We start from the raw sequence: 24730 nt of genomic DNA, 5'->3' as shown, positions 1-24730 counted from the left end.
TAAGTTATATTCACCCCTCATATCCCACTTCTTCAGAAATGCCAACCCTGACCACCCAATCTAAAGTGCCCTCATAATTCCCTATTACTGTAGGTAAGTACATAATTTTTTTTCCTTCAAAGCATATATCATATTTTAATATTATAATTTACTTACTTGATGCCTTCCCCCTCCCTGGTAGTACTGTAAGGCCCATTAGGACACAGGCCCTATCTGTATCATCATCATGTACCTCGTGGTTATCACAGTGCCTGGCACATAGCACATACCCTGTCAGAGAATTAGTTTTTTGTTTTTTGTTTTTTGTTTTTTTTAAGATTTTATTTATTGATTTGACAGATCACAAGTAGGCAGAGAGGCAGGCAGAGAGAGAGAGAGAGAAGGAAGCAGGCTCCCTGCTGAGCAGAGAGCCCAAAGCGGGGCTCGATCCCAGGATCCAGAGATCATGACCTGAGCTGAAGGCAGAGGCTTTAACCCACTGAGCCACCCAGGTGCCCCAGAGAATTAGTTTTAATGAGGGGAAACTTTTTGCCCTTCTTGCTGAAGGTGCACATATTACTGCGGCTCCTGAAGATGAAGCTGACTCTTAGGAGACATGAATGAAGATCTGCCTTGTTACATGAGGTTATCATTTAAAGCATATAGGATTATTTAAAGAGCAAATATGTTTTGCTTTATGGTTGAATCTGATTGTGTGTAATTACAGAGTCCTGCATTCAGCAAATCAGGTTTTTCTCTTGTAACTTGGTAATTCTTTATCAGTTTTCTTTTGTTGGTAATTTAAGTTTTCCTAAAGATGGTTTTGTTTAGATTAAATAACATTGTAAAGAGTTCTTACTTCTTTCCTTTATATGGATCTTTTATAGAAATTGTACAAATCATAGCATTTGACTACAGTAATTGCTCTTTAATTGTCTTGCTTTCTGTCCATTACCACATTTTATTTATTTAAAGATTCATGGCCTCAGTGACTTTGTAGCTTTTAAGCCTTCATATTTGACAGCTGGTGCTTGTCTTAAGGTAGAAATTACATGGCTATGGCTACTTATTTTGGAATATTTAGAGCTCTCACTAGAACCTGTATAGAAATTGTTGAGTCATATGATTACATCTTGACTAACCAAACCCTTTCATGAGGCAAATTAGAAGATCAATGTAATTTTCTAAGACAGGCTGACTAATAGCATTGACTAATGAGAAGCATTAAATTTATTCACAGTTATTCCCCATGTGCTTTTTATTTCTTACTTTGAAAAGAAACTTTCGAGAAACATAGTTTTGTTTATGAATTTTCTCCTTACAAAGCACATTTTTAAATTTGAACATTTGTGGCCAGAGAGAATTTGAAGGAAAGAATTATGTAAAAAATATAATTTTTAAGAAGTTGGAGACTAAAACTAATCTTAAAAGAATAAACAATTCCTCCTCCTCCTCCTCCTTTTAAAAAAGATTTTATTTATTTACTTGAAGAGAGAGACCGTGAGAGAGGGAATACAAGCAGGAGGAGTGGGAGAAGGAGAAGCAGGCTTCCCACTGGGCAGGCAACCTGATGCAGGGCTTGATCTCAGGACCCTCGGATCATCGGATCATGACCTGAGCTGAAGGCAGATGGCTGACAGTTGAGCCACCCAGGCACCCCTAAACAATTTCTCATAATTTGAGATTGTAAGATGTCTCAAAAGATATTTCTAAAAGTTAACGGAACCATCCCACATTCGATGTAGAGATTACTGAAAAAAATTAATTAGTAAAAATAAATAAGAGGTGCCTGGCACCTCTTGGTAAAACATGCTACTCTTAATCTGGGGTTGTGAGGTTGAGCCCCACATTGGGTGTAAAGATTACTTAAAAGATACGAAGAAAAGAAAGTAAGTAAATAATTAAAAGTTTCTGGAACCTTCATGATTGCCTTTTGGAAATGTTAATTCATCATTGGTAATAGTTTTCAGAGACTTACACAGCTTACAAAAGTAGAGTTTATATAAAATAGCTCTCTAAAGGAAAATAAAGTGAATGCTGCCTTTTATGAGATTATATCAGAAAATGGACCAGATAAGTTAGAGATCTTGACAAAAGGAATAAATTGGCCCTTTAATTAGAAAAGTAAAATATTCTGTTAAAATTACAGTCACTTAGTCTTTTTCCAGTTTTCTTTAGAAATGGTATTTCATAGATTTATGTATCAGCATGCATAAAAGAATAAAGATTAATAATGGGTGAAGTTGTGGTATTAATAGAATCAGCACTAAACTCTTCATTTCCATCCCTTTACTATTTATGTAATGCCTGCCATGTTGAGGAATATGACCTTGAGTAAATAGTTTTGAAGATTGACAAATTAGTAGATCACTTGACAGGTGTCATTCGTATGCTGAACATTCCTAGATAGTGGTAGCGTTTCTAGAAGTAGAAAACAGACAGTTACATAGAGGATGATAAGTGACAAATCCCATAAATTCAGGGCATGGGTATATTTTAAAAATGAAAATACAAAAATACTCAGCTGAAATGATCAAGGCTTTTTCAGTTGGAGATTTTATTCTGTAGTCAGTCCTGGGAGGAAGAGCAGGATTTTAGTAGGTAGGAGCATAAATAGCTACAAAAAATGGGAGGATCTATTCTAGAGAAAGATGAATAATTAACATACTATTTTATTTTCTATTAGGAAAGATTTCAAACACAAACAAGTATAGAGAATAATACAGTAGACATTTATGTACCAACTACCCAAATTTAACCAATGTTAATGTTTTACTTTAGTAGCTCTGTTCCTCTCTTGAAGGTAACTACTGTTCTAAAATTGGTTGTGTATTTTTTTTATTTTTTTATTTTTTATTTTTATACTTCTAATATAGATGTAAGGATTCATAAATACATATGGTACCTTTTTTGTTTTGCCTTTTTAAAAATTGATGTAAATGCTAACATACTACAGCTACCCTTTTGCTTTTTTCCACTCAACACTAGATGCCATTGTGGAGATATATCCAGGTTGGTATAGGTAGCTTCATCTCACTTATTTTAACTGAGGTGTATTAGTTCATCTTTTTATAAGATTGTTTTGGCTTTCGGGTTTAACGTGTATCGTACCTTTCTTAAGTAACAGCATTGTGTTATTTACATTACCTAGTGATTTGATAAATATATTAGTTTAAATTTGTTTTTGTTTTTTACAATTTTTGTCCAGGAAATTCTTGCACGAGGAATTCTTCTTCCATTAATAAATCAACTCAGTGATCCTGATTATATTAATCAATATATCATATGGATGGTATGTACTTTCTAAAATTATGACTCTGTTTTTAAAACAGTTTTTTCGAACTTTAGAAACAGTACTTGGAGAGCAGGAAGATCAAGAAATAATTTATTAAAGAAATTAGGTAAAAATATGTTTAAAGATAATCTTTATATTTCTCATATTTCTGTTTCCTAATATGTTGAACATGCAGCCAAATTCTTTTTAAGATGTTTGTTAATAAGATAATCCTGTTACAATTTTGGTGTTGTTACTACTTATTTAAATTAAAAAGAAAAGGATATTTTACTGCCTGAGTGGATAGATGATGAGTATTTTAAAAAGTTGCTGTTTGCTTTTAAACAGAGCTTGTGATCTGAACTACTTAATAGCATGTGCTTTACATTTTTATACCGTATAATGGAGGAAAGTATGGTAAAACGAACACTGGACTAAGAATGGGAGGAAGTGTGTTCTAGACTTGTTTCTGCAGGTTGCTTAGTGTGTGTATAAGTAGCTAGTTTTCTGTAAGTCATAGCTTTCTCATCTGTCAGACATATTAGAGGGTTAGTGATTACTAAGTTTACTGAGTCTAATTATTTTTGTGTTTATATGCTTTTCCTCAGTAAACTCATAGTTAAGAAAGAGTTGTAAATGGGCTATTGCTGGGAGTTCTTTGTTATATGCTTCTAGATCGTTGATTCATTTTCTTGAAATAGAATTTCTTCACCACAGTTGTCTTCTATTAACTCAGTCTAGCTTTCTTAGGAAAGAATTTCTTGTTCTTTGTTTCTAGTAGCCATTATCAAACTGGACATTGTTTTGGTGGTGTTGCTGCAGCAATTTTTCTCTCTCCCACCAGATTGTGGGTTACCTGCAGGCAGAAATTGTTTTGTTAGCTTTGTATTTCTAGAGCCTTTTTTGCAGGCCATACAACTGGTTCTTCATTTCCTTTGTCAATTTTTTTAGTGTCCTGTTGGGCTCTATGAAAGCTTTAAAAACATGCATATCTGCCTAGTTAAAATTTTTGAAAATGCATATCCTTTGGTTAGGAGTTATACTCATGAAATTCATTCTTAAGTAGTAATAAGTAAGTTTGAAACAATTTATATTTAAGGACATTAATGGCAACATTGCTTTTAAAACTAAAAAATTGAAAGCAATTTAAGTGTTCTACGTGGAGGATTAGTTTAATAAGTTATGGCATATTGATAAAATAGAATACATGAAGCCATTAAAAAGAATGATAGTAGTGTATCTTAGTGTATCTTGAATAATGAAAAAATGCTTATATATATATTAAAGATTTTATTTACTTGAGAGAGAGAGAGTGTGAGAGAACAGGATCATAAGGGGGGGGAGGGGCAGAGGGAGTAGCAGGCTCCCCACTAAGCAGGGAGCCTGTTGTGGGACTTGATCCGAGGACCCCAGGATCATAGGAACATGCCCTGACAGAAGGCAGACACGTAACCAACTGAGCCACCCAGGCACCAGGTCCTTATTTCATTTTGCATTATGTTTTATACTAAACTAAACATATTTTTTATATGAAAAGGATAACCAGAGGTGATGTGTGTGTAGAGAGTGCTTTTTAAAAAACAAATATATAAGTAATTATATTCTTACTAATGACTATAGAATTCTGATAGTATATATACTGTTTGAAATCTTAACAAGATTATGTAGGATTATAAAAGATTATGAATGTTTTAATTTTTTCTCTTGTGTATATATTGTACTTTATAGGAAGTATTAGTTATATAATAAAAAAAAGTAATTTTTAAAAAACTAGGTAAAGAGGTAAAATTCAAAAACATTTCAGTAATGAAATAAGGGTAAATGGTATTAGGAAATGTTTTTTAGAACACAGTAAAATGGATGTTTTATACTAAACTTAATCAAGATATAGTACTGTATAATCTTATTTGTGATATAGAAAAGGTACAGAATGTTATGGTTATCTCTCACTCATGGGATTAGGAATAATTTTTTTCCTATATATTTTTCTTCAGCTTTCAGTTTTTCTTTTGCTGAATTTATATTAACTATATAATTAAATACATGGTGTAAACATTTGAGGGGGTGGAATTTAAAATATGCTCCAAAAGAAATTCAAACCAATATGTCTTTACTTGTTCTCCCTAGAGTTGGATTAATACTACTATTGTGTATGATGCTTGGGTCTTTTTTCTTGTTAATGAACAGGAATTGTTCCTTATTTCATTTTGCAGTATAGAATCAGAAAATATATTTAAAAGAGCAAAGTTTATCAGTAAAGGATCTTTAGCCTACTTTGTTGCCTTGTTTAGTATTTTGACATTAATTGTGTGGAAAACCTTGTATCCATAGGTATTATAAATATTAAAATGAGCTCAGTTCTTATTCTTAGTTCAGTTACATTAATATCTAACCATATAGTTCATTTCTATTTGAACGGCAAAGTTTAGAGCAGTCTAGTAGTAACATATCTTCTTTCTATAATATGTTAGTGTTATCCAACGATAGTTTTTAAGTCATTTCTAAAAATAGTATAGATAGTTTTGCGTTACTCATCATAAATGTATATATTTTTTTAAAATACGAACTAATTAAGAATGAGTCTTCTCTCTTACTGTGGAATAAATTATTTCATATTGTTATTTTCAACTAGAGCAGATAAATGGACATCTGTTTAATTGTTTCTTAATGTGTTCTTAGAGAAATCATGTCTTTAATAACCTACCTTTTTTTTAATCATTGAAATAAAATTTACATAAAGTGAAAGAAATTGCCAAGTAGTCTTCTGAAGTTTTGTTCTGATTTTGCACTTCCCTAGCACCAGTTGAGAGCCCCCATCTCTCTGCATTCTGATGAGCATTTGGCATTGCTGTTTTGTTGTGGTTAACTTGAATATGCATGATGACTCAATGATATTGAGCATCTTTTCGTCTGCTTATTAGCTAGTTTTTCCCAAGTTCTGGACATCTTCAGTCCCCAATTCTTCGACTCCTTATAGAGAATGTACAGTATCCCAAGTCTGCTGCCTTTTCATTGTTTCCCTTACTCCTTTACTTAAGTCTTGTTGGCAGTCACAGCAGCTGGTCACTTTATAATATCCTTGAGTACTTTTTGTGTCTCACTTTGTTATATTTTTGATGAAGCCACACTCTGGTTAAATTCAACTCAACTCTCAACTCCCATTCCTGTTCTTAAACAGCACATGGCTAGGAGAAAAAAAAACAATTATGTCATCACATCGATTCTGTTCAGTTTAGGTCAGAGAACAGCACTCTTCTGTTTAAAACCCTCCAATAACTTCATTCCACTCAGAATGGAAGCTACCACATGTACTGTACCCTACCAGATTGGCCTTTCACTGCCACTAATCTCATCTTCTACTCCTTTACCTTTCTTTGGGACTATGAGTACAGAAGTTTTCATTTTGTGTTCTTAAAAGCACTGCGTAAACACTTGATATAAGATTGTTCCTACCTAGCATGTGGTAGACCCTGAAGATTCTTTTTTTCCTGAGTCCTTCTCCCACCTGTTTTTTAAACTTCATTTTCAGATCCGTGATTCTAATTGCAACTATGAGGCCTTTATGAACATTATTAAATTGAGTGACAATATTGGAGAGCTAGAAGCAGTCAGAGATAAGGCAGCAGAAGAATTACAGTATCTTCGATCTCTAGATACAGTTGGTGATGGTAAGTAATTCATTTAAGTACAGAAACATGTACTTCTTTAATCATTATTCTATCTTTAAACAAAACTTTAATTTACCCAAATGTCACTTTATGATATTAGTTATTTTCACCTTATCTAAGTCTAAATCTTATTATGTTAATGTGTGTTAAGAATAAAAGTATTACAATTTTCTGAATTTGAGGCTGTTGATACTGTAATTATCTCTAAAGTAAAAATAATAGGCATGGTTTAATTTTAATTAAATAATTTCACTATAAAATTTCAGATTAGTTCTTTTATTGTTTGCTCTGTTCATGTTAAATTACAGTACATACATGTTTAAAGTATTTCATAAATAACATTACCACTAGCTCATAATCAATTTGTTTATATTTAGATATCAACACTATCAAGAATCAAATAAATAGCTTACTATTTGTAAAGAAAGTATGTGACTCAAGAATACAGCGATTGCAGTCAGGCAAAGTAAGTAAAGTACTTTAAAATTAATGTTTAGTTATAAATACTTTATATTCACTTAAATATCTAGCAAATGACAAGATGTGAAATATTAACTAGTGTGGCCCTCCACAAAAGGATTTGCAGAAAAAAGTATTTGTTAAAACTAAAGAGATTAAAACATTTCCTGAAAAATGCTACAGCAATTAAGGATTTTATTTATTGGTTTATTTATTCATCTTTTCATTTTTTATTAAAAATTCAACACTTACATAGTTTTATACATTGAGCACCATTTTAGACGGACCTAATAGGCAAAAGTTCTCTCTTCATAGAACTTATATTTTAGTTGAAGAGTCAAAAAATAAACCAATAAATAAATTATTATATAATGTTAAAAAATGTGTTAAAAATAAGTAAATATAAAAAATAACAAGGCAAAGTAGAGAGAGAACATCTAGGAATGTTTTAGATTAGATGCTGAGTGATTTGGTTACATTTGAGCTTAGAGAAATCTGGTAGAATAATGGGAAAGTGTTGAGATTTTTTCTTTTTCTTTTTCTTTTTTTTTTTTAAAGATTTAATTTATTTATTTGACAGAGAGAAATCACAAGTAGATGGAGAGGCAGGCAGAGAGAGAGAGAGAGGGAAGCAGGCTCTCCGCTGAGCAGAGAGCCCGATGCGGGACTCGATCCCAGGACTCTGAGATCATGACCTGAGCCGAAGGCAGCGGCTTAACCCACTGAGCCACCCAGGCGCCCGAGAGATTTTTTCTTTTTTAAAGAATCGTTCAGGCAGAGGTGAAATCATATGCAGAGGCCCTGAGATAGGAAGATGTTTGGTGAGTTAGAGTAGGTCAGCATTGCTGGTATGGAATGAATGAGAAAGAATGATAGTAGTAATAAAATTGGAGAGGAACCTTAGGGATTATATCATATGTGGTTTTATCTACCATAGTAAGATTTAAAAAAAAATTTTTTTTTTTTTAAAGATTTAAAAAATTTATTTGACAGAGAGAGAGAGATCACAAGTAGGCAGAGAGGCAGGCAGAAAGAGGGGGAAGCAGGCTCCCTCCTGAGCAGAGAGCTAAATGTGGGGCTAAGTCCTAGGATCCTGAGATCATGACCTGAGCCGAAGGCAGAGGCTTAACTCACTGAGCCACCCAGGTGCCCTGATTTTTAAAAAATTCTAATCGTGATGGGAATCCGTTGGAGATTTATGCTGGCAAGTGACATGACCTGACTTATGAGGTAAAATAATCACTTGGGGTCTTTGTGATGTTTAGAAATTGTGGTAGAGTTGGCGGGAATAAGAATGGAGACTAAAAGATCATTTAGGAGATGATTGGTCCAGTATGAGATGTCTGCAGAGGTTGTGGGAAGTAATTAGAATTTGGATGTAGTACTAACAGATTTGCTAATAGACTAAATATGGAGTGAGGGGAAAAAAAAGGAGGATTCCTAGAATTTCTGGCCTGACTGCATGAACAGTGTTGTTATTTACTAAAATAGATAATACAGTAAAGAAGAGATTAAGAAGAGACAGTCAAATTTTGGATGTTTTAGTTTGAGATCCTTATTGGACAGTCGTATAAACCTGCTAGCTGTTAAGCACTGTAGTTCAAGGGGAAGGTTGGTGATGGACCTAAACTTTGAGGGTCCTCAGGATTATTAGATGTTTATTTAAAGTAAAGATACTGCATGGAGTTACCTAAAACAGTGAGTATAAGTAAGAAGATAATCAAGAACTTAGTCCAGAGGCAGTATAGTTACTAGAGTTTAAGACAAAGTGGAAGATCTACCTAAAGAGACAGAGTAAGTCACTGGTGAAATTGAAGGAAAACGTGGGAGTGTGATATTCCAGAAGCCAATTATAGAAAGTTTTTAAGGAAGTAAGAAATCGGGTATGTCACAGGCTGCTAATAAGTTGAATAAGATGAAGATAGAATTGACCATTTGATTTGCCACCAGGAGAATACTGGTGATCTGATAATAGCATTTTGGAGTATTGGAGAGAAACCCTTATTGGAACTGGTCCAAGAGAAAATGGAGAGAGATGAATTAGAAACAGTGATTATAGGTAGCTGAGAAGAGCAGAGATTTGGGCCTTGGAAACAGAAAAGAGATTTTTTTTTTTAAACTAACTACCTTAGTTTTCAGTATAGTCCTTTTTTTTTTTTTTTCTGGTTTTCCCTTTTGGAAATTTATTGTGACTTTCTGGGCTTGTAATTTTAAAATGTATTTAAATTTTGAATTTCTTAAGAATAGAAGTCTGATTTTTATAAATATTGAGTTTAGTTGCTGAATTAATTACAACTCATTACTTGAGGCCCGCGTTTGTCTAATACCTGAACTTATGTGTATGTATGTCTTTGTTTCAGTTAAATGTATTTTAAAATTATATACTCATGCACATTCAGTATAGAAGAATACTTATTTTGGGAGCAAGAGAGCACATCAGTGGGAGCAGGGGACGGGGGCTGAGAGAGAGAGAGGAAGGAGAGAAAGAATCTCCAAGCAGACTCCCCAGAGTGTGGGAGCCCAGTATAAGGCTTGCTTCCAGGACCTAGAGTAAATGTCTTAAGCTGAAATCAAGAGTTAGATGCTCAACTGATTGAGCCACCCACGTGCCCCAGTGTTCAGACACCTTTTCATAGCAGATCCCTTTAAAATTTAGATACTTTGTTTTGAAGCCCATCAATTCTTTTTTGAGTCTCAAGCTTTACCTTTTTAATTAGTTCACTTGGGAAGAAAAGTCAGAATCTCCACAGAGATAAAGGTTTTTTTTTTTGCATTTTATTTTAATTTTTTATTTTTTTTATAAACATATATTTTTATCCCCAGGGGTACAGGTCTGTGAATCACCAGGTTTACACACTTCACAGCACTCACCAAAGCACATACCCTCCCCAATGTCCATAATCCCACCCCCCTTCTCCAAACCCCCCTCCCCCCAGCAACCCTCAGTTTGTTTTGTGAGATTAAGAGTCCCTTATGGTTTGTCTCCCTCCCAATTCCATCTTGTTTCATTGATTCTTCTTCTACCCACTTAAGCCCCCATGTTGCATCACCACTTCCTCATATCAGGGAGATCATATGATAGTTGTCTTTCTCTGCTTGACTTATTTCGCTAAGCATGATACGCTCTAGTTCCATCCATGTTGTCGCAAATGGCAAGATTTCATTTCTTTTGATGGCTGCATAGTATTCCATTGTGTATAAGTACCACATCTTCTTGATCCATTCATCTGTTGATGGACATCTAGGTTCTTTCTATAGTTTGGCTATTGTGGACATTGCTGCTATAAACATTCGGGTGCACGTGCCCCTTTGGATCACTACGTTTGTATCTTTAGGGTAAATACCCAGTAGTGCAATTGCTGAGATAAAGTTTTTTAACCATGCTACTCATCTTGAAATCTTAGAAGGCTGTTTATCTTTTTTATTACAATAATAAATGAATACTCTTCTGCATCTCATATGTGGAGCTGCTTCTGTGAAAGAAAGAGGTGAAGAAAGAAGACTTAGGAGAAAACGTGCTGCCACCAGGTTGCTTTATGCCAAACATTTTAAGTCAGTTATCTATTATTATACAGTATTTATATGAAGGGAAATACTAATTAGAGAGGAAGTTTTCCACTTTTCTCAAGTTCTTTTTCTTCTCCATTATGTATTAACTACATCTAATTTAGTATTTCCCCCTAATTAAGGCACCCAAACTTTCAGAAAAACCTTCTGATCTTTCTTTTCCTTTTTTTTTTTTTTAAGATTTTATTAATTGATTTGACAGAGAACAGAGCAAGAGGGAGATGGAACACATGAGCAGGGTTCAGGGGAGCAGAGATAGAGGGAGAAGCAGGCTCCCCACTGAGCAAGGAGCCCGACAGGGGACTCAATCCCAGGACCCTGGGATCATGACTTGAGCTGAAGGGAAACCTTAACCGACTGAGCCACCCAGGCGCCTCTGATCTTTCTTTTTTAAATAGAGGATTGAGATAGGGATTTAGGAATACAGAGAACTGGTGACACAGAAACATTCGGGTTTTATGGAAGAGGCTGTAGGCTTTGAAAACACCGAGTCATTCTTGGCAGCTCTGTAATCATAGACAGTCTTTCTGATTTCAGCTTTTTTATCTGTTAAGTGAGGTGGGTGATATTTATCCAATAGGATTATTGTGGAGAATAATGTGTATAAAGTACATAGCACAGTGCTTGACATGTGGATTCTCTAGAAATTTTTTTGAAGATTTTATTTATTTATTCATCAGAGAGAGAAAAGAGAGAGCACAAGTAGGAGGAGTGGCAGGCAGAGGGAGAAGCAGGTTCCTTACTGAGCAGGGAGCCCAATGCAGGGCTCGACCCCAAACCCTGGGATTATGACTTGAACTGAAGGCAGATGCTTAACTGACTGAGCCACCCAGACATCTCTAGACTGTCTAAATTTTGAACTCATGTTTTGTTTTGTTTTTCTGTGTTTTTTCATGTGTAGGTAGTTACTTTGCTTTTTGACTTTGAAAACTAAATTTAATTTACTGTTTAGGTCGTCTGAGAAGAAGCATATTTTTAATGAAAGATGGTAGAGTTTTTACTCTCTCAGGAGAAAAATTACTCTTTTGGGAAATTTTCTGTTTTCTCAGTGAATAGACTTCAGTCTGTACTTGAACATGTTGGGATTTATTTATTCTTGGACATTGTAAGCATTCCAGATATTCCCTTTAGCTCCTAAAATGTTCATTTTCATTTGGAATATGTAGAAATAGAGAATATTTGAAATTCTGGTAATTCAGAATTATTTTATAATGAAAGAAGTGAATGCTTATCATACTTTTAATGCATACTTACTACGCAGCTATTAATTAGGAAATTCTTTAGGCTAGGACTTTTGGGAACCCACATGAAGGAGAAAGAAAAGAAAAAACTTTATTTTTATTCCATTTTAGTTTAACATTTTTATATCTATGAAAAGATCTTTGACCTAATATATGAGTAGATGAAATATTGACCTGCATTTACTTTTCTCTTAGGAAATAAATACTGTGAAACTGGCAGCGAACTTTGGGAAACTTTGCACAGTCCCCTTGGACAGCATTCTTGTAGACAATGTTGCACTACAATTTTTTATGGGTGGGTAAATCCGTTTTATGAAAATAAAACAGCCCTTGAAATTTTTAATAATCGTAAATATTACTAAACTTTAAATATCTGATATTAAGCATACCAAATATATCTTTCCTCCACTCCCCATTCTCTGAAGTGTTCCCTTTTTTGGAAATCATAGAGGTAGAGATTTATTTTGTTTAGAAGGAAAGAAATGCTTATTATAACTTAAATGTGCATTTGTTAAATAACTCATTTAAATTCTAGCAGATTCTATGAATTTAAATTATTTGAGAAGGAGTTCTTTATCAGCAACATTGTTTTTAACATTTGTATCATTTTGTGCATGAATAGGTCTTTGTTTTTATATAATTTTAATACATATAAATATTTACTAATTTTGTTAATATATTTGACCTTGGAACAACATGGATTTGAACTGTGCAGATTCACTTATTTATATAGATTGTATTTGATAAATACAGTATAGTAATACAAATGTATTTTCCTTATGATTCTCTTAACATTTTTTTCTCTAGCTTACTTTAAGAATATAGTACATACAGAATGTTGTATGTGTTCATTGTTTATATAATTGGGAAGGCTTCCAGTCAACAGTAGACTATTAGTAGTTATGGTTTTGGGAAGTCAGGAATTATACATGGATTTTTGAGTCCATGGTGAGTTGTGCCCCTGATCTAACCAGCAGTGTTCAGGGGTCAACTGTACATCAAAACTGCTTTTTATCTGGAGGACATTTTCAGTAAACCTCCCTGATTTTTCATTTTCATGACCAAAAACATAAATGCATGGCTTATTGAAGATCCTAATCCTTACTTTTAATATTTGTAAGAATATTAATATTATAATCAGTAATCTTTATTGAGAACAGAAGCCAAATGTTCCTGAAGTAGTTTCTTTCTGATGAAGCCTTCTGTAGTAATTTTATCTCCTAGAAATTTTATCATGAAAAATAAGATTTAAAAAAAAATGTGTGCTTCCATTTGTGTTTTCTATATAACTGTGATCTTTTTAACCTAACCAATTTGTGATGTAAGCATTCTTCATCTTAAGCATTTGCTTAACAGTTTGAAAATGTAGAGTTTTAAGTATTTGAAACTTTAATCTTTCTTAACTTGCATGGCTACATGCATCCAAAAATATGTGACATTAATATCTATGTTGTTATGGATTTTGTTTGGTAGATTACATGCAGCAAACTGGAGGTCAAGCACATCTCTTCTTCTGGATGACAGTGGAAGGATACCGAGTTACAGCCCAACAGCAACTCGAAGTTTTATTAAGTCGTCAGAAAGATGGAAAACATCAAACCAACCAAACCAAAGGTCTCTTAAGAGCAGCTGCTGTTGGAATATATGAACAGTATTTATCAGAAAAGGTGAGTCTCTGTTTTGATTAGTTTTTTTATCTTCTTTGGTAGTAACATTAGTAATAATATATTTTTTAAAGACACATTTATTCAGCATCATGATCAGACTATTACATTTAGCAATCAACAGCAAGGATGCAAAAAAAAAAAAAACTACATTAAAACCCTTTGTTGGAATGCTTTACACTTTCCACAGAACAGAAACTATGATAATCTGTTACACAATTAGTCACAAATACAGTCCTTGAACTTTTTGTACATACACATGAGTATTGTCTAAAACATGTCTTCTTTGAAGCAGCTAGGCCCTGCTACCCCTGTGTTTGGCTCAGTTCACAAATCTGTTATAACCTGTAGCCTCCCTGTCACCTCTCTGGCTCTCCTCTCCTGCTAAGCTATTTCCTGGCAGTAATTAAAACCTTCTGCCACTGCTATAGCTATTTCTGCTGCTGGAACCATCATAGCCACCTTGGTTTCATGGTTTAGCAAAGTATTGTCCTCTACTACCATAGGGGCTAGAACTTCTGCCTCCAAAATTTGCTCCTTTCATGGGTCCAAAATTTGAGGATTGATTGTTGTAATTGCCAAAATCATTACAGCCTCTGCCACCTCCAAAGTTGCTTCCATCATTACCAAATCTGTGATAGCCATCCCAACTGCCACCTTATCCACCACCGCCTCGACTGCCACCAAAAGCCACCTCGGCCACTGAAGTTCCCTCCATGACCAAAGTTGTCATTCCCACCAAAACCACCTCCACGACGACCAGCAGTTTCCAGAACCACTTAGACCTCTTTGTGTGAATGAAGCACTAGCCCTCTCTTGCTTTGATAGGGCTTTTCCGTTCTTCACAGTTGTGGCCATTCAAAGTAAGGTATTTTTGAATGACAGTCTTGTCTACAGAATCATAGTCATCAAATGTTACAAAGCAAAACTGCTCTTTTTGCCCCTGCTGTTGCTTTCCAATGACCACTTGCCACTTTCCAAAGGCACGTGGGAGAAGAATGGGGCACGAACAAGTCACTTCAAGAGAACGGGAGCAAGTGTCAGCAATTGAGAAGATTGCCTCCCAGAACAGCTCCTCAGTCCATACTTAATAGATACAGATAACAGTCAACAAGCAAGCAAGATATACCTGATCAAGCAGTATAGGATCTGTGGTTGAGTAAACACATTTAAAGGAATCATCTAATTAACTACAGGTGATCACTGGAGAAGGGGAGATAACAGAAAAAAGAAACAGGCTGGGCGTTCCCAGCTGCTAGGGCTTCAAGGATGTATATCATCTTCTCCCAGAGAGGCCTATTGCTGGTACATGTTCAAGCGTGTTTGGTCAGTACATTCTTCTGAGGGATGATTACACACTGCCTCAGTCAGTCATGATCTCAGTTTCTTTGATTTTCCCTTACTGTTCAAATGTAATCCCTTAGATGATATTCTTTCGTGTCATCTTTGATGTTACCAACAAAAACTTTTTTCACGGTTAAGTGGGCACCAGGTTTTTGAGAATCTTCTCTTGAGATAGCTGTCTTTAGTTCCACAACTCTTCCTTGTGTGGAAGAGTGGCCTTGCATTCATGGCTGCATCCACCTCCTCCCCAGGGGCATATGTGACGAACCCAAAGCCTCTGGAGCGCTTGGTGTTTGGATATCTCATTACCACACAGTCCGTCTGTAAGTGTTCCGCATTGCTCTAAATGGCTCCTCAGACTCTCATCGGTTTCAAAGCTCAGACCTCCAGTAAAGAGCTTCTGCATCTGTTCAGCCTCTTTGGGAGACCCTGACTTAGACATGATGGTGGTGGGAGGGGAGACTTGAACAAAGCTTACTCAGCAGCATCCCTGGGCAGAAAGGAGTAATCTAACAAACGTTTCTCAGTAATAATTTTTGTAATACTTCTGAATATTCATTACTTATAGTAAGCAGAACTACTTGCAAACCTTGTCTCATTTAATCTTGGTAACAGTCTTTCTGTATATTACTGTTCTTGTATTATAGGTAAAGAAGCTCATGTTTAGAAAATTGAATTAACTTTGCCAGGGTCATGCAAATACTAGTGACAAAGTCAAGATCAAAATCACACATACTCTAGATTCAAGGATACAGAAGATTGAAAGTATAAGAATGGAAAAAGATAAACGATGCATACAGTAACCAAAACACAGCTGGAGCAGCTATCTAATATTAGACAATAGATTTTAAAACAAAAATTATTAATAGAAAAAACATTTTATAATGATAAAAAGGTCAATTGATCCTTGATTTACCGTCAAAAAAATAATTAGAAATACTACAGCAAAACCTCCACATACATAGGACAAAACCTGACAGAATTGAAGAGAGAAATAGACAATTCAACAACAGATGGATATTGAAGACTTCAGTAGTGATAGAACAAGTAGATAGAATATGACCAAAGATACACAGTAAATGAAGAACACTATAGAACACTATAAACCACTATCAAACCTGCACATCTATAGAATACTTTCCCTAAGAACAGCAGAGAATACACATTATTTTCAAGCTTATATGAAACATTGTCTGGGTTAGATAGACCCTTTGCTAGGCCATAAAACAACTCTGAATTTAAGTGTTGAAATCATACAAAAGTATGTCCTTTTATCATAGTGGAATTAATTAGTAATTAACAGAAGGAGTTTTGAGAAATTATAAATTCTTAAAAATTAACACATTTCAAAATAGTCTCTGGGTCAAAAGAAATCAGAAGGAAATTAGGAGGTATTTTGAATTGAATGAAACCGAGAACACAGTGTATCAAAATTTATGGGATGCAGTTAACACAGTGCTTATAGAGAAATATGTCACTTTAAATGCCAAGTTAGAAGAAAGATCTTGAAGCAGCAATTTACATTTTCACCTTAAACTAGAAGGGGAATAGTAAAATAAATTCAAGGAAAACTGAAGGAAGGAAGTGGGAAAGATCAGAATGGATATCCATGAAATGGAAAACAGAAAAACAGTAATGAAAATCAATATAGCCAAAAGTTGATTCTTTAAAATTGACAAACCTTTAGCCAGCTTGGCCAAGAAAAATAAAAAAGAAAGTCACAGATACCAAAATCATGAATCAAACAGAAGGCATCATCACCAACCCTATGGAAATAAAAAAGACTAAATGCAAATATAAACAACTTTACACTACAAATTAGAAAACTTAAATGATATGGGCAAATGTCTTGAAAGACACAGATTGAGAAACTCTATTTTTTTTTTTTTTTGGTGTTCTAGTTTTTTTTTTTTTTTTAATTTTTAAATTTTTTCATTAACGTATAATATATTATTAGCCCCAGGGGTATAGATCTGTGAATCGCCAGGTTTACACACTTCACAGCACTAACCATAGCACATACCCTCCCCAATGTCCATAATCCCACCACCCTCTCGCTACCCCCTTGCAACCCTCAGTTTGTTTTTTGAGATTAAGAGTCTCTAATGGTTTGTCTCCCTCCCGATCCTACCTTGTTTCATTTATTCCTTTCCTACCCCCAGATCCCTCATGTTGCATCTTCCCTTCCTCATATCAGGGAGATCATATGATAGTTGTCTTTCTCTGATTGACTTACTTCACTCAGCGTAATACCCTCTAGTTCCATCCACATCATCGCAAATGGCAAGACGAAACTGTCATTCTGATACCAACACCAGACAGAGACATCATGGAGACTACAGACCAGTATTGCTCATGAATATGGACACAACAATCCACAAGATTCCGCATACTCCAGTATTTGTAACGGCTATGCCATAGAGTACCTTCGAATTTATACATACTAGCACAAAAATTGTATTTGAACTTTTAAAAATAAGATTTTATTTTTATTAGAGGGAAAGCAAGAGAGATAGTGAAAGAGAACGTGAACAGGGAGGAGAGGGAGAAGCACACTCCCCACTGAGCAGGGAGCCTGGTGTGGGACTCAGTCCCAGGAACCTGGGATAATGACCTGAGCCGTAGGCAGGTACTTCACTGGCTAAGCTACCCACGTGCCCTTGTATTTGAATTATTTGAATTTTAAGTGTGAATTTTATTTGAAAACTGCTTATTAGTCCATTTGCTTATATTTTTGCCAAATGAAATATATCATACTTTTTAAAGAGTGCATATTCTAAAGAATGTAACAGACACATTTGTATATACCATCTGGCTAAAGAAATAGAACATGTACTGTGCTTTTGAAGATCCTTAGTATATTCTTCACCTGTTTCACCTGTCTTGTTTGTCTGTTTTCTTTTTTCTTGATGAACTTAGTTTTCTGTAATTATTCACTTGCTTTCCCATACCATTTTACTATACATATATTTTCTAAAGCAGTATATTGCTTAGCTTTTTTTTAACCTTTATATAAATGGAATGGACTATATGCCTTGCTTTTATTCCCCTCATTATTATATTGCATTTTATACATGTTGATTTATATAAGTGTAATTCATTTGTACTGAAGCCCAAGAGTTTATTTACTTCAAAAATGTTTTTTTAAAGATTTTATTTATTTATTTGACAGAGCTCACAAGTAGGCAGAGAGGCAGGCAGAGACAGAGAGAGGGGGAAAGCAGGCTCCCTGCCTAGCAGAGAGCCCAGTGTGGGCTTCAATCCCAGGACCCCAGGATAATGACCTGAACCGAAGTCAGAGGCTTTAACCCACTGAGCCACCCAGGCGCTCCTACCTTCAAAAATATTTATGAGCTGTTTGGTTTGTTTCCCTTTCTTTTCTGTTGTACTTTTGCTCTGAATATTGCTGTTCATATTTCTACCTGAACACATTCAAGAGTTTCTGCTGTTTAAAAACACAGCTATAGTGTGTATATCTAAGTCTTTCTATGTTAATTTTTAAAGTAGGCTATAGAGTCAGCTCTGTTATATGTAGACCAGTTGAATGGATTACAGTTAATACTGGAAAAATGAAATAATAGTTATTAAGTCAGTTTTTTCCAGCATTTTAAAGATAGTATTTAATTGTTTTCTGGCTTTCATTATTTCCAGTGAGAAGTTAACTGTGAGTTTGTTATATTTTTGAAGTTAATATTTTTTTAAAGCTTTGGAAAATATCCTAAGTCTTGGGAAACCCTTCTCCAAGACACTGTAAGTCCCACATTTTAGCAGTGGGTGGAGAAGATTGAGAAAAAATGCAAAACCCATACGTAATTCCAGAATTCAGTGCTAAAGGCAGCATTTTAGTGTCAGATGACTGTGGCGTGGATTTCTCTCCTTGGGTAGTCATTGCTCTCTTTTTCTCTTACCTTCTACTATTGGCAGTCATTGTTTACTCTTCACAGTAATGAATTCTCCATCGTGTAGCACTCCATGTATGGCTTAAGTGCATTGTTACCATGAATGTTAACTATTCATCTTTTGCTTTTCCTGTTCTGTGCTGTGTATTGTGATGGGACTTTTAAATTTTTAACATTATGAATATTGTAACCAAGGTTTCTAAAGTTCAGATAATGAAAATGAGAATGATTATGGTACCAACATCAGCATTACCCAGACATTGCCAATAGAAGAGGCTGAAGGACTAAATCATTTTAATGACAGATGGAAGGAGCCTTCTACCTGGGTTAGGGAGAGTAAATAACCAAAATAAAGCATACTGACTGCATGAAGAGCAAAAAATGTTTTGGGATTGATCTTGGTGGAGAAGGGGATATAAAAGCAAATTTGGAAACTGAATTTTGCAAATAATTTTAAGTCAGTAAAAAGTTTTTTTCATCTCCCCCAAAGACCTCACTGGTCAGTTAAAAGTAGTGGCTATTAAGTGAATTAGCTTGGGCATACTACACAAATGAACACACATTAGCCTGTACCTTTTTTTGTTTTGTTTTGTTTTTTTAAGATTTTGTTTACTTATTTGTCAGAGAGAGAGAGCAGGGGGGAGTGGCTGGCAGAGGGAGAAGCAGGCTGCCCACTGAGCAAGGAGGCTGATTGCGACTCCATCCCAGGACTGGGATCATGACCTGAACCAAAGGAAGACATTGAAGGACTGAGCTACCCAGGCATCCCACTTGCTTGCTTTTTAAAACTAGAATTAATTTTGGGTGCCTTTGGTAAGAAGTTTATGGACTGAAAGGAATTGGTGGCCCTTTGAAATTTAGACCTTACTCTGGTAGATCTCACCAGCAATCTTGCTTTCTGTAGTATATCGCGTTACATCAGATTGTGGCAATGAGAGTGTATTTTCCACTGGTGTTTGGTACTTTAATTTGAAAAAAATGGGAGTTTTAGATATCTTCTTGATTTCTAAGATTTTAGTAAATTGCAGAAAAAAATAAAACAAACTTTGTTCATATATTTGTATATTTAGCAAACAGTGCATTTGATCTTAGCCAAAGGCCCAGAAGTTATTGCACACAGTACAGATGTAAATTTTAACAAATTCCTTTCAGTCCATAAAATTTTTACCAAAGAAAATGAAAAGATCTTACCTGCTAAATATCATATAGTCCTTCTATTCAATACTGCTAAAACAGGGTATCACTTGCTTACCTGTGATACTGAGGTTTTCATAATAAAGATTTTTGGTCAGTTTTTAGTTTCTTCGAAACATTAGAAACAATGAGGGTTTTTTTGTTTTGTTTTGTTTTTTTTAAGAGTCATTTATTTATTTGACAGCACAAGCAGGGGGAGCAACAGAGGCAGAGAGAGGAGCAGACTCTCTGCTGATCAGGGAGACCAATTCGGGGCTTGATCCTAGGACCCTGAGATCTTGACCAGAACCGAAGTTAGCCACTTAACCAACTGAGCCACCCAAGTGCCCCAACAGTGAGATTTTTGACATTATAAAAATGTCACAAAATAACTTCCTTAGACATTTGCTTCAACATGGCTATGATTATTGCCAGCCATAAAAAAGATGCTAAAATATTGACATACAGTAAAGTCATATTTTCAAAGAATGTGGTAAGAATAGTGTCCCCTAATTTGAAAATACATTAAAAATAAATATGGAAAAGAATTATGGTAAATAGAAATTTATAAATAAATAAATAACTCTCAACTAATCTTTGAAGAGGTTAAAAGGAACCTTGAAAAGGATAGATTGACCTGAGTTGTGTATGTATAGGCTACAAAGAAACCTCAATTTGTCAAAGAAGGGCTGATTGTTTTTGAAATGAGATTGTTGAGAACTCAAAAAAAATATAAGAAGGAGATAGTTAGCTTAACAGGATTTTCTTAGTTTCTTTACTAAAACTATAATTTATTTGGAATTCACCTTTGGTCTCACAAGTTTAAATGACCTCTGTGTTTTAAAACCCATTTTCCTCGAGAAGGAGGTAATAACTTTTAGTGATATCCATTATGTTTAAAATGTTTAAAAAGGGCATTTTAGACACAAATAGTCTATATGTTAATTTATAGATGCAGTTCTTAGTAAGTAAAATGTAATTATTCTGTGCCTAAATAGTTCTACTGAAAAGACATTTAACTTGACATCAGCACATTGGGCTGATAACAGAAGTAAGTGTGACGTAGGCTTAAGAGCAGACCTGAAAGTCAAAGTGAATTTTGTATTTGATTGTATTCATTTATACCACTTGGTACAAAAAAAAAAAAAAAAAGTGATGTCTTAAAATCTGCAAGCAGATCAGAGAAGTATTATTAAAAAAGGAGACTCAAAAAAGTAAAATATCTTATGGAATCATGGAATAAAAAGAAAATAATTTTTTGATTAAGTATAGATAGTCTGTTTAGTCTTATTGTAGGTATATAACTTTTTTTTTTCAAATATTTTATTTATTTGACAGAGACAGACACAGTGAGAGAAGGAACACAAGCAGGGGGAGTGGGAGGGGGAGACGCAGGCTTCCCACTGAGCAGGGAGCCCGATGCTAGGCTATATCCCAGGACCCTGAGATCATGACCCGAGCCAAAGGCAGATGTTTAATGACTGAGCCACCAACGTGCCTCTGTGTATAACTTTTTTCGAGGTCTTATATTTATACATTTTAACAATACACAATAATATAGCCTACAATATTTAAATATCTTTTAAAAAGCTTAAAAAGTTACATAGTGTATTAGAGGGTAAAACCTAGTATGTTTCTCTCAAACATTATTTGTTTAATTAGTTTTATTAATTACTAATTGCCGCTGACAACTAGACCTCTTATTTAAATAACCACATTTGTGTGAAAAGTACAGAATGCAGATTAATAGATGATTTTGGAAAAACACATCTTTGCATTTTTATGTTTAAAGTGATAAAAAATATACATAAATATTTTTTCTGTATTTATTTTTTTTAAGTAGGTAGATCTGGCTGGTTGTGTCTCATGAAAGCTCTTTAAAAGTATTGGTCACGTTATACCAAGGATGAGTCCTAACCCAGTTGTGTATATTTGAGACTATAGGAAAAAGTAAACTAAATGTAAAATGTTATGATTTTTAAGTATGCCTCTTATATCCTAGAAACTGAGTTTCTTGAGCTTAGAGGGCAACTGACAGGACAAAATAAGCTAAAATCAGTCCCTCTCTAATTTTTATCACGTACTTGAAGTTGTTCAATTCTTTTTTTGTTTCAGGGGAAACCACACACACCCCACCACCACCACCACCACCACATCCTCCTCTACACACACAAACAATAAATAAGCACTCCTTCCTTCCTCTTGCAAAAAACCCTAACCACCTACTTGGGTTTACTAATTAGAATGTAGAGTGAACCAGGGAGCATTAGACATTGTGTAAGCCTTTTTCTACACATTTATACCCTGTTGTTTACTTACTCTTGAAACCTTTTCTCCTTTTCTGTATTTATCCAGTCTTTTCCTTGGATAGAGAAATTATTTAAACAACGCATTCTTGTGCAAGTTTCTTTAGAATTTCCCATCCTGATCGTTCATTTATTCTCCAGAGCCTTCAGAGTTAAAAATTCAAAAGCTGGCATGCCAAAGATGACCATATTTCTAGCTTTTCAGCATTTTTTCTTTCAATAAAGAAATTTTTCACATTGAACATCACATTTTATATTTGTGTGGCATATCTGTCATATTATGCTCATTAAAATGGAAGTTGTTGGAAAAATCAACATTTTATATTTTTTGCCCTCCCGTATCACATTGGAACTTCGCTGCAGCATTTTAAGTCAAATTTAGGAGAACAGTAATCTCTTAAAGACTATTTAAAAAGATTGTTTCTAGTGTTAAATAAGTAACAAATGACTTGCTCTTTTGGCAATCGCATTAAATACACATCCAGGACTACTTGATACTCAGCACTAACTCCTCATGACAGTATTCCTATGTGCCAGACACTGGTTGTATGCCTTAGAAATCTCTTAATTTTTTAATATTTATTTTTTTTTAAGATTTTATTTACTTGAGGTAGACAGAGGGAGGGAGAACATGAGCAGGGGAACAGGCAGAGAGAGGGGGATAAGCTGACTCCCTGCTGAGCAAGTTGCTGACTCAGGGCTCATTCCCAGGACTCTGGCATCATGACCTGAGCTGAAGGCAGCTGCTTAACCTACTGAGCCACTCAGGTGCCCAGATAAATCTTTCAATATGGTGAAATATTTATATGGTTAGTATTATCTCCATTTTACAGATTGAGGAAATGAATCCTATTGAGAGGTAACTAATTCAGCAAATGTCAAGATTTAAATCCATGTTTGTCTCCCAGTGTACTTTATACTAGTTGATGACAAAGTTTTTTGTTTTGTTTCAGCCTTCTTAAATGTCAAGGTGTTGTTTACAAACCAGGGTTGTTTTTTGTTTTTTGTTTTACCAATTACTTTCAATAATATGGTTCCATCCATTATATAATTCTTCTACTCTAAGAAATAAGTTGTCTTTAGAAACTCAAAAAGGTCATTATTTTATTTTTCTCTGTTAGGCATCTCCAAGAGTTACTGTTGATGATTATTTGGTAGCAAAATTAGCAGATACTTTGAATCATGAAGATCCAACCCCTGAAATCTTTGATGACATTCAAAGGAAGGTATTATATATAACATTTGTCATTTGTATGTTTCTTATGAAAATGTGTTTTTATGTGCATGTAATTGATTTTTTAAAAGGTTATTGAAACATAAAAGTATAATGGTAACTAAAAAGATAAGTTAACTGACTAACACTTCTCATTAAAAAAAAAAAAAAGTAGGCCAGTCTTTTGTTTGTTTATTTAAATGACAAATGAGGAAAATCCTTATTTGGGTTGTTACTTAAATCTGGCTAAAGGCTCAGATATATAGTCATAGAATTTCATGAGTTAATAATGATGTATAAGTGGCCTGACATAAATTTATTTTACTGTGTTCCTGGAGCCTTTATGTAGACTTGTTTCTTAGAGAACACTAGTTCCTAGAACATTACCTATAACCTGTCATGTGACTTGCCTTGCACTGGGATCATTTTCCATGCACTTAGGTACTAGAGGGATTGTTGATTTTGAAATTAGTTGAGAAATCATTAGTTGTGATGTAGGCTTATTGCTGGCACCTTATAAATATGGAACCTGTGATTGATTATAACAAGACCTCATTCTAGCTTTTGTTGAAATCTTATTAGTGAAAATTAGTACATTATCTGTATTAATGGTGAAATATCTTGATTTATTTCAATAAGGTTTATGAATTGATGCTACGAGATGAAAGATTTTATCCTTCCTTCAGACAGAATGCACTTTATGTGCGCATGTTAGCTGAGCTGGATATGTTAAAAGATCCTAGTTTCAGAGGATCAGATGATGGTGATGGAGGTAAGGTGGCACAATGCCTGTGTGTGTGTGTGTGCCCGTGTGCATGCATGTATACATAAATCTATTCCTATATACTGTTGACCAAAAGACAATGTTTCAAGCAAGGTAAAAAATGGCTTGAAGCCCAATATAAATTATAAAATATTTAAAACTCTATAAATGAATGACAAA

General features: G+C 34.6%; 1 protein-coding gene and 1 pseudogene across 3 annotated transcripts in view; one reads left to right on the top strand and one right to left on the bottom strand.

Annotated features, from left to right (window-relative positions):
* The window catches only part of SNX13 (sorting nexin 13), a 128623-nt gene that overhangs the window by 66571 nt on the left and 37322 nt on the right, over nt 1-24730 (top strand). For all 3 annotated transcript variants that reach the window (XR_009352863.1, XM_059171289.1, XM_059171291.1), the window contains exons 9-15: nt 3188-3271; nt 6783-6921; nt 7299-7387; nt 12384-12483; nt 13662-13855; nt 23696-23800; nt 24427-24559. Coding sequence is in view for 2 of the 3 variants with exons in the window: in XM_059171289.1 (XP_059027272.1) it covers nt 3188-3271; nt 6783-6921; nt 7299-7387; nt 12384-12483; nt 13662-13855; nt 23696-23800; nt 24427-24559 (844 nt within the window). In the remaining variant the exon portion in view is untranslated. The remainder of the gene's footprint in view (nt 1-3187; nt 3272-6782; nt 6922-7298; nt 7388-12383; nt 12484-13661; nt 13856-23695; nt 23801-24426; nt 24560-24730) is intronic.
* On the bottom strand, nt 14259-15638 carry LOC131829472 (heterogeneous nuclear ribonucleoprotein A1-like; annotated as a pseudogene).

The sequence above is a fragment of the Mustela lutreola genome, chromosome 4 (assembly GCF_030435805.1).
Source record: "Mustela lutreola isolate mMusLut2 chromosome 4, mMusLut2.pri, whole genome shotgun sequence".
Lineage (NCBI taxonomy): Eukaryota > Metazoa > Chordata > Mammalia > Carnivora > Mustelidae > Mustela > Mustela lutreola.
The sequence above is the reverse complement of the archived record's forward strand: the minus strand, read 5'-3'. Positions and strand labels throughout refer to the sequence as shown.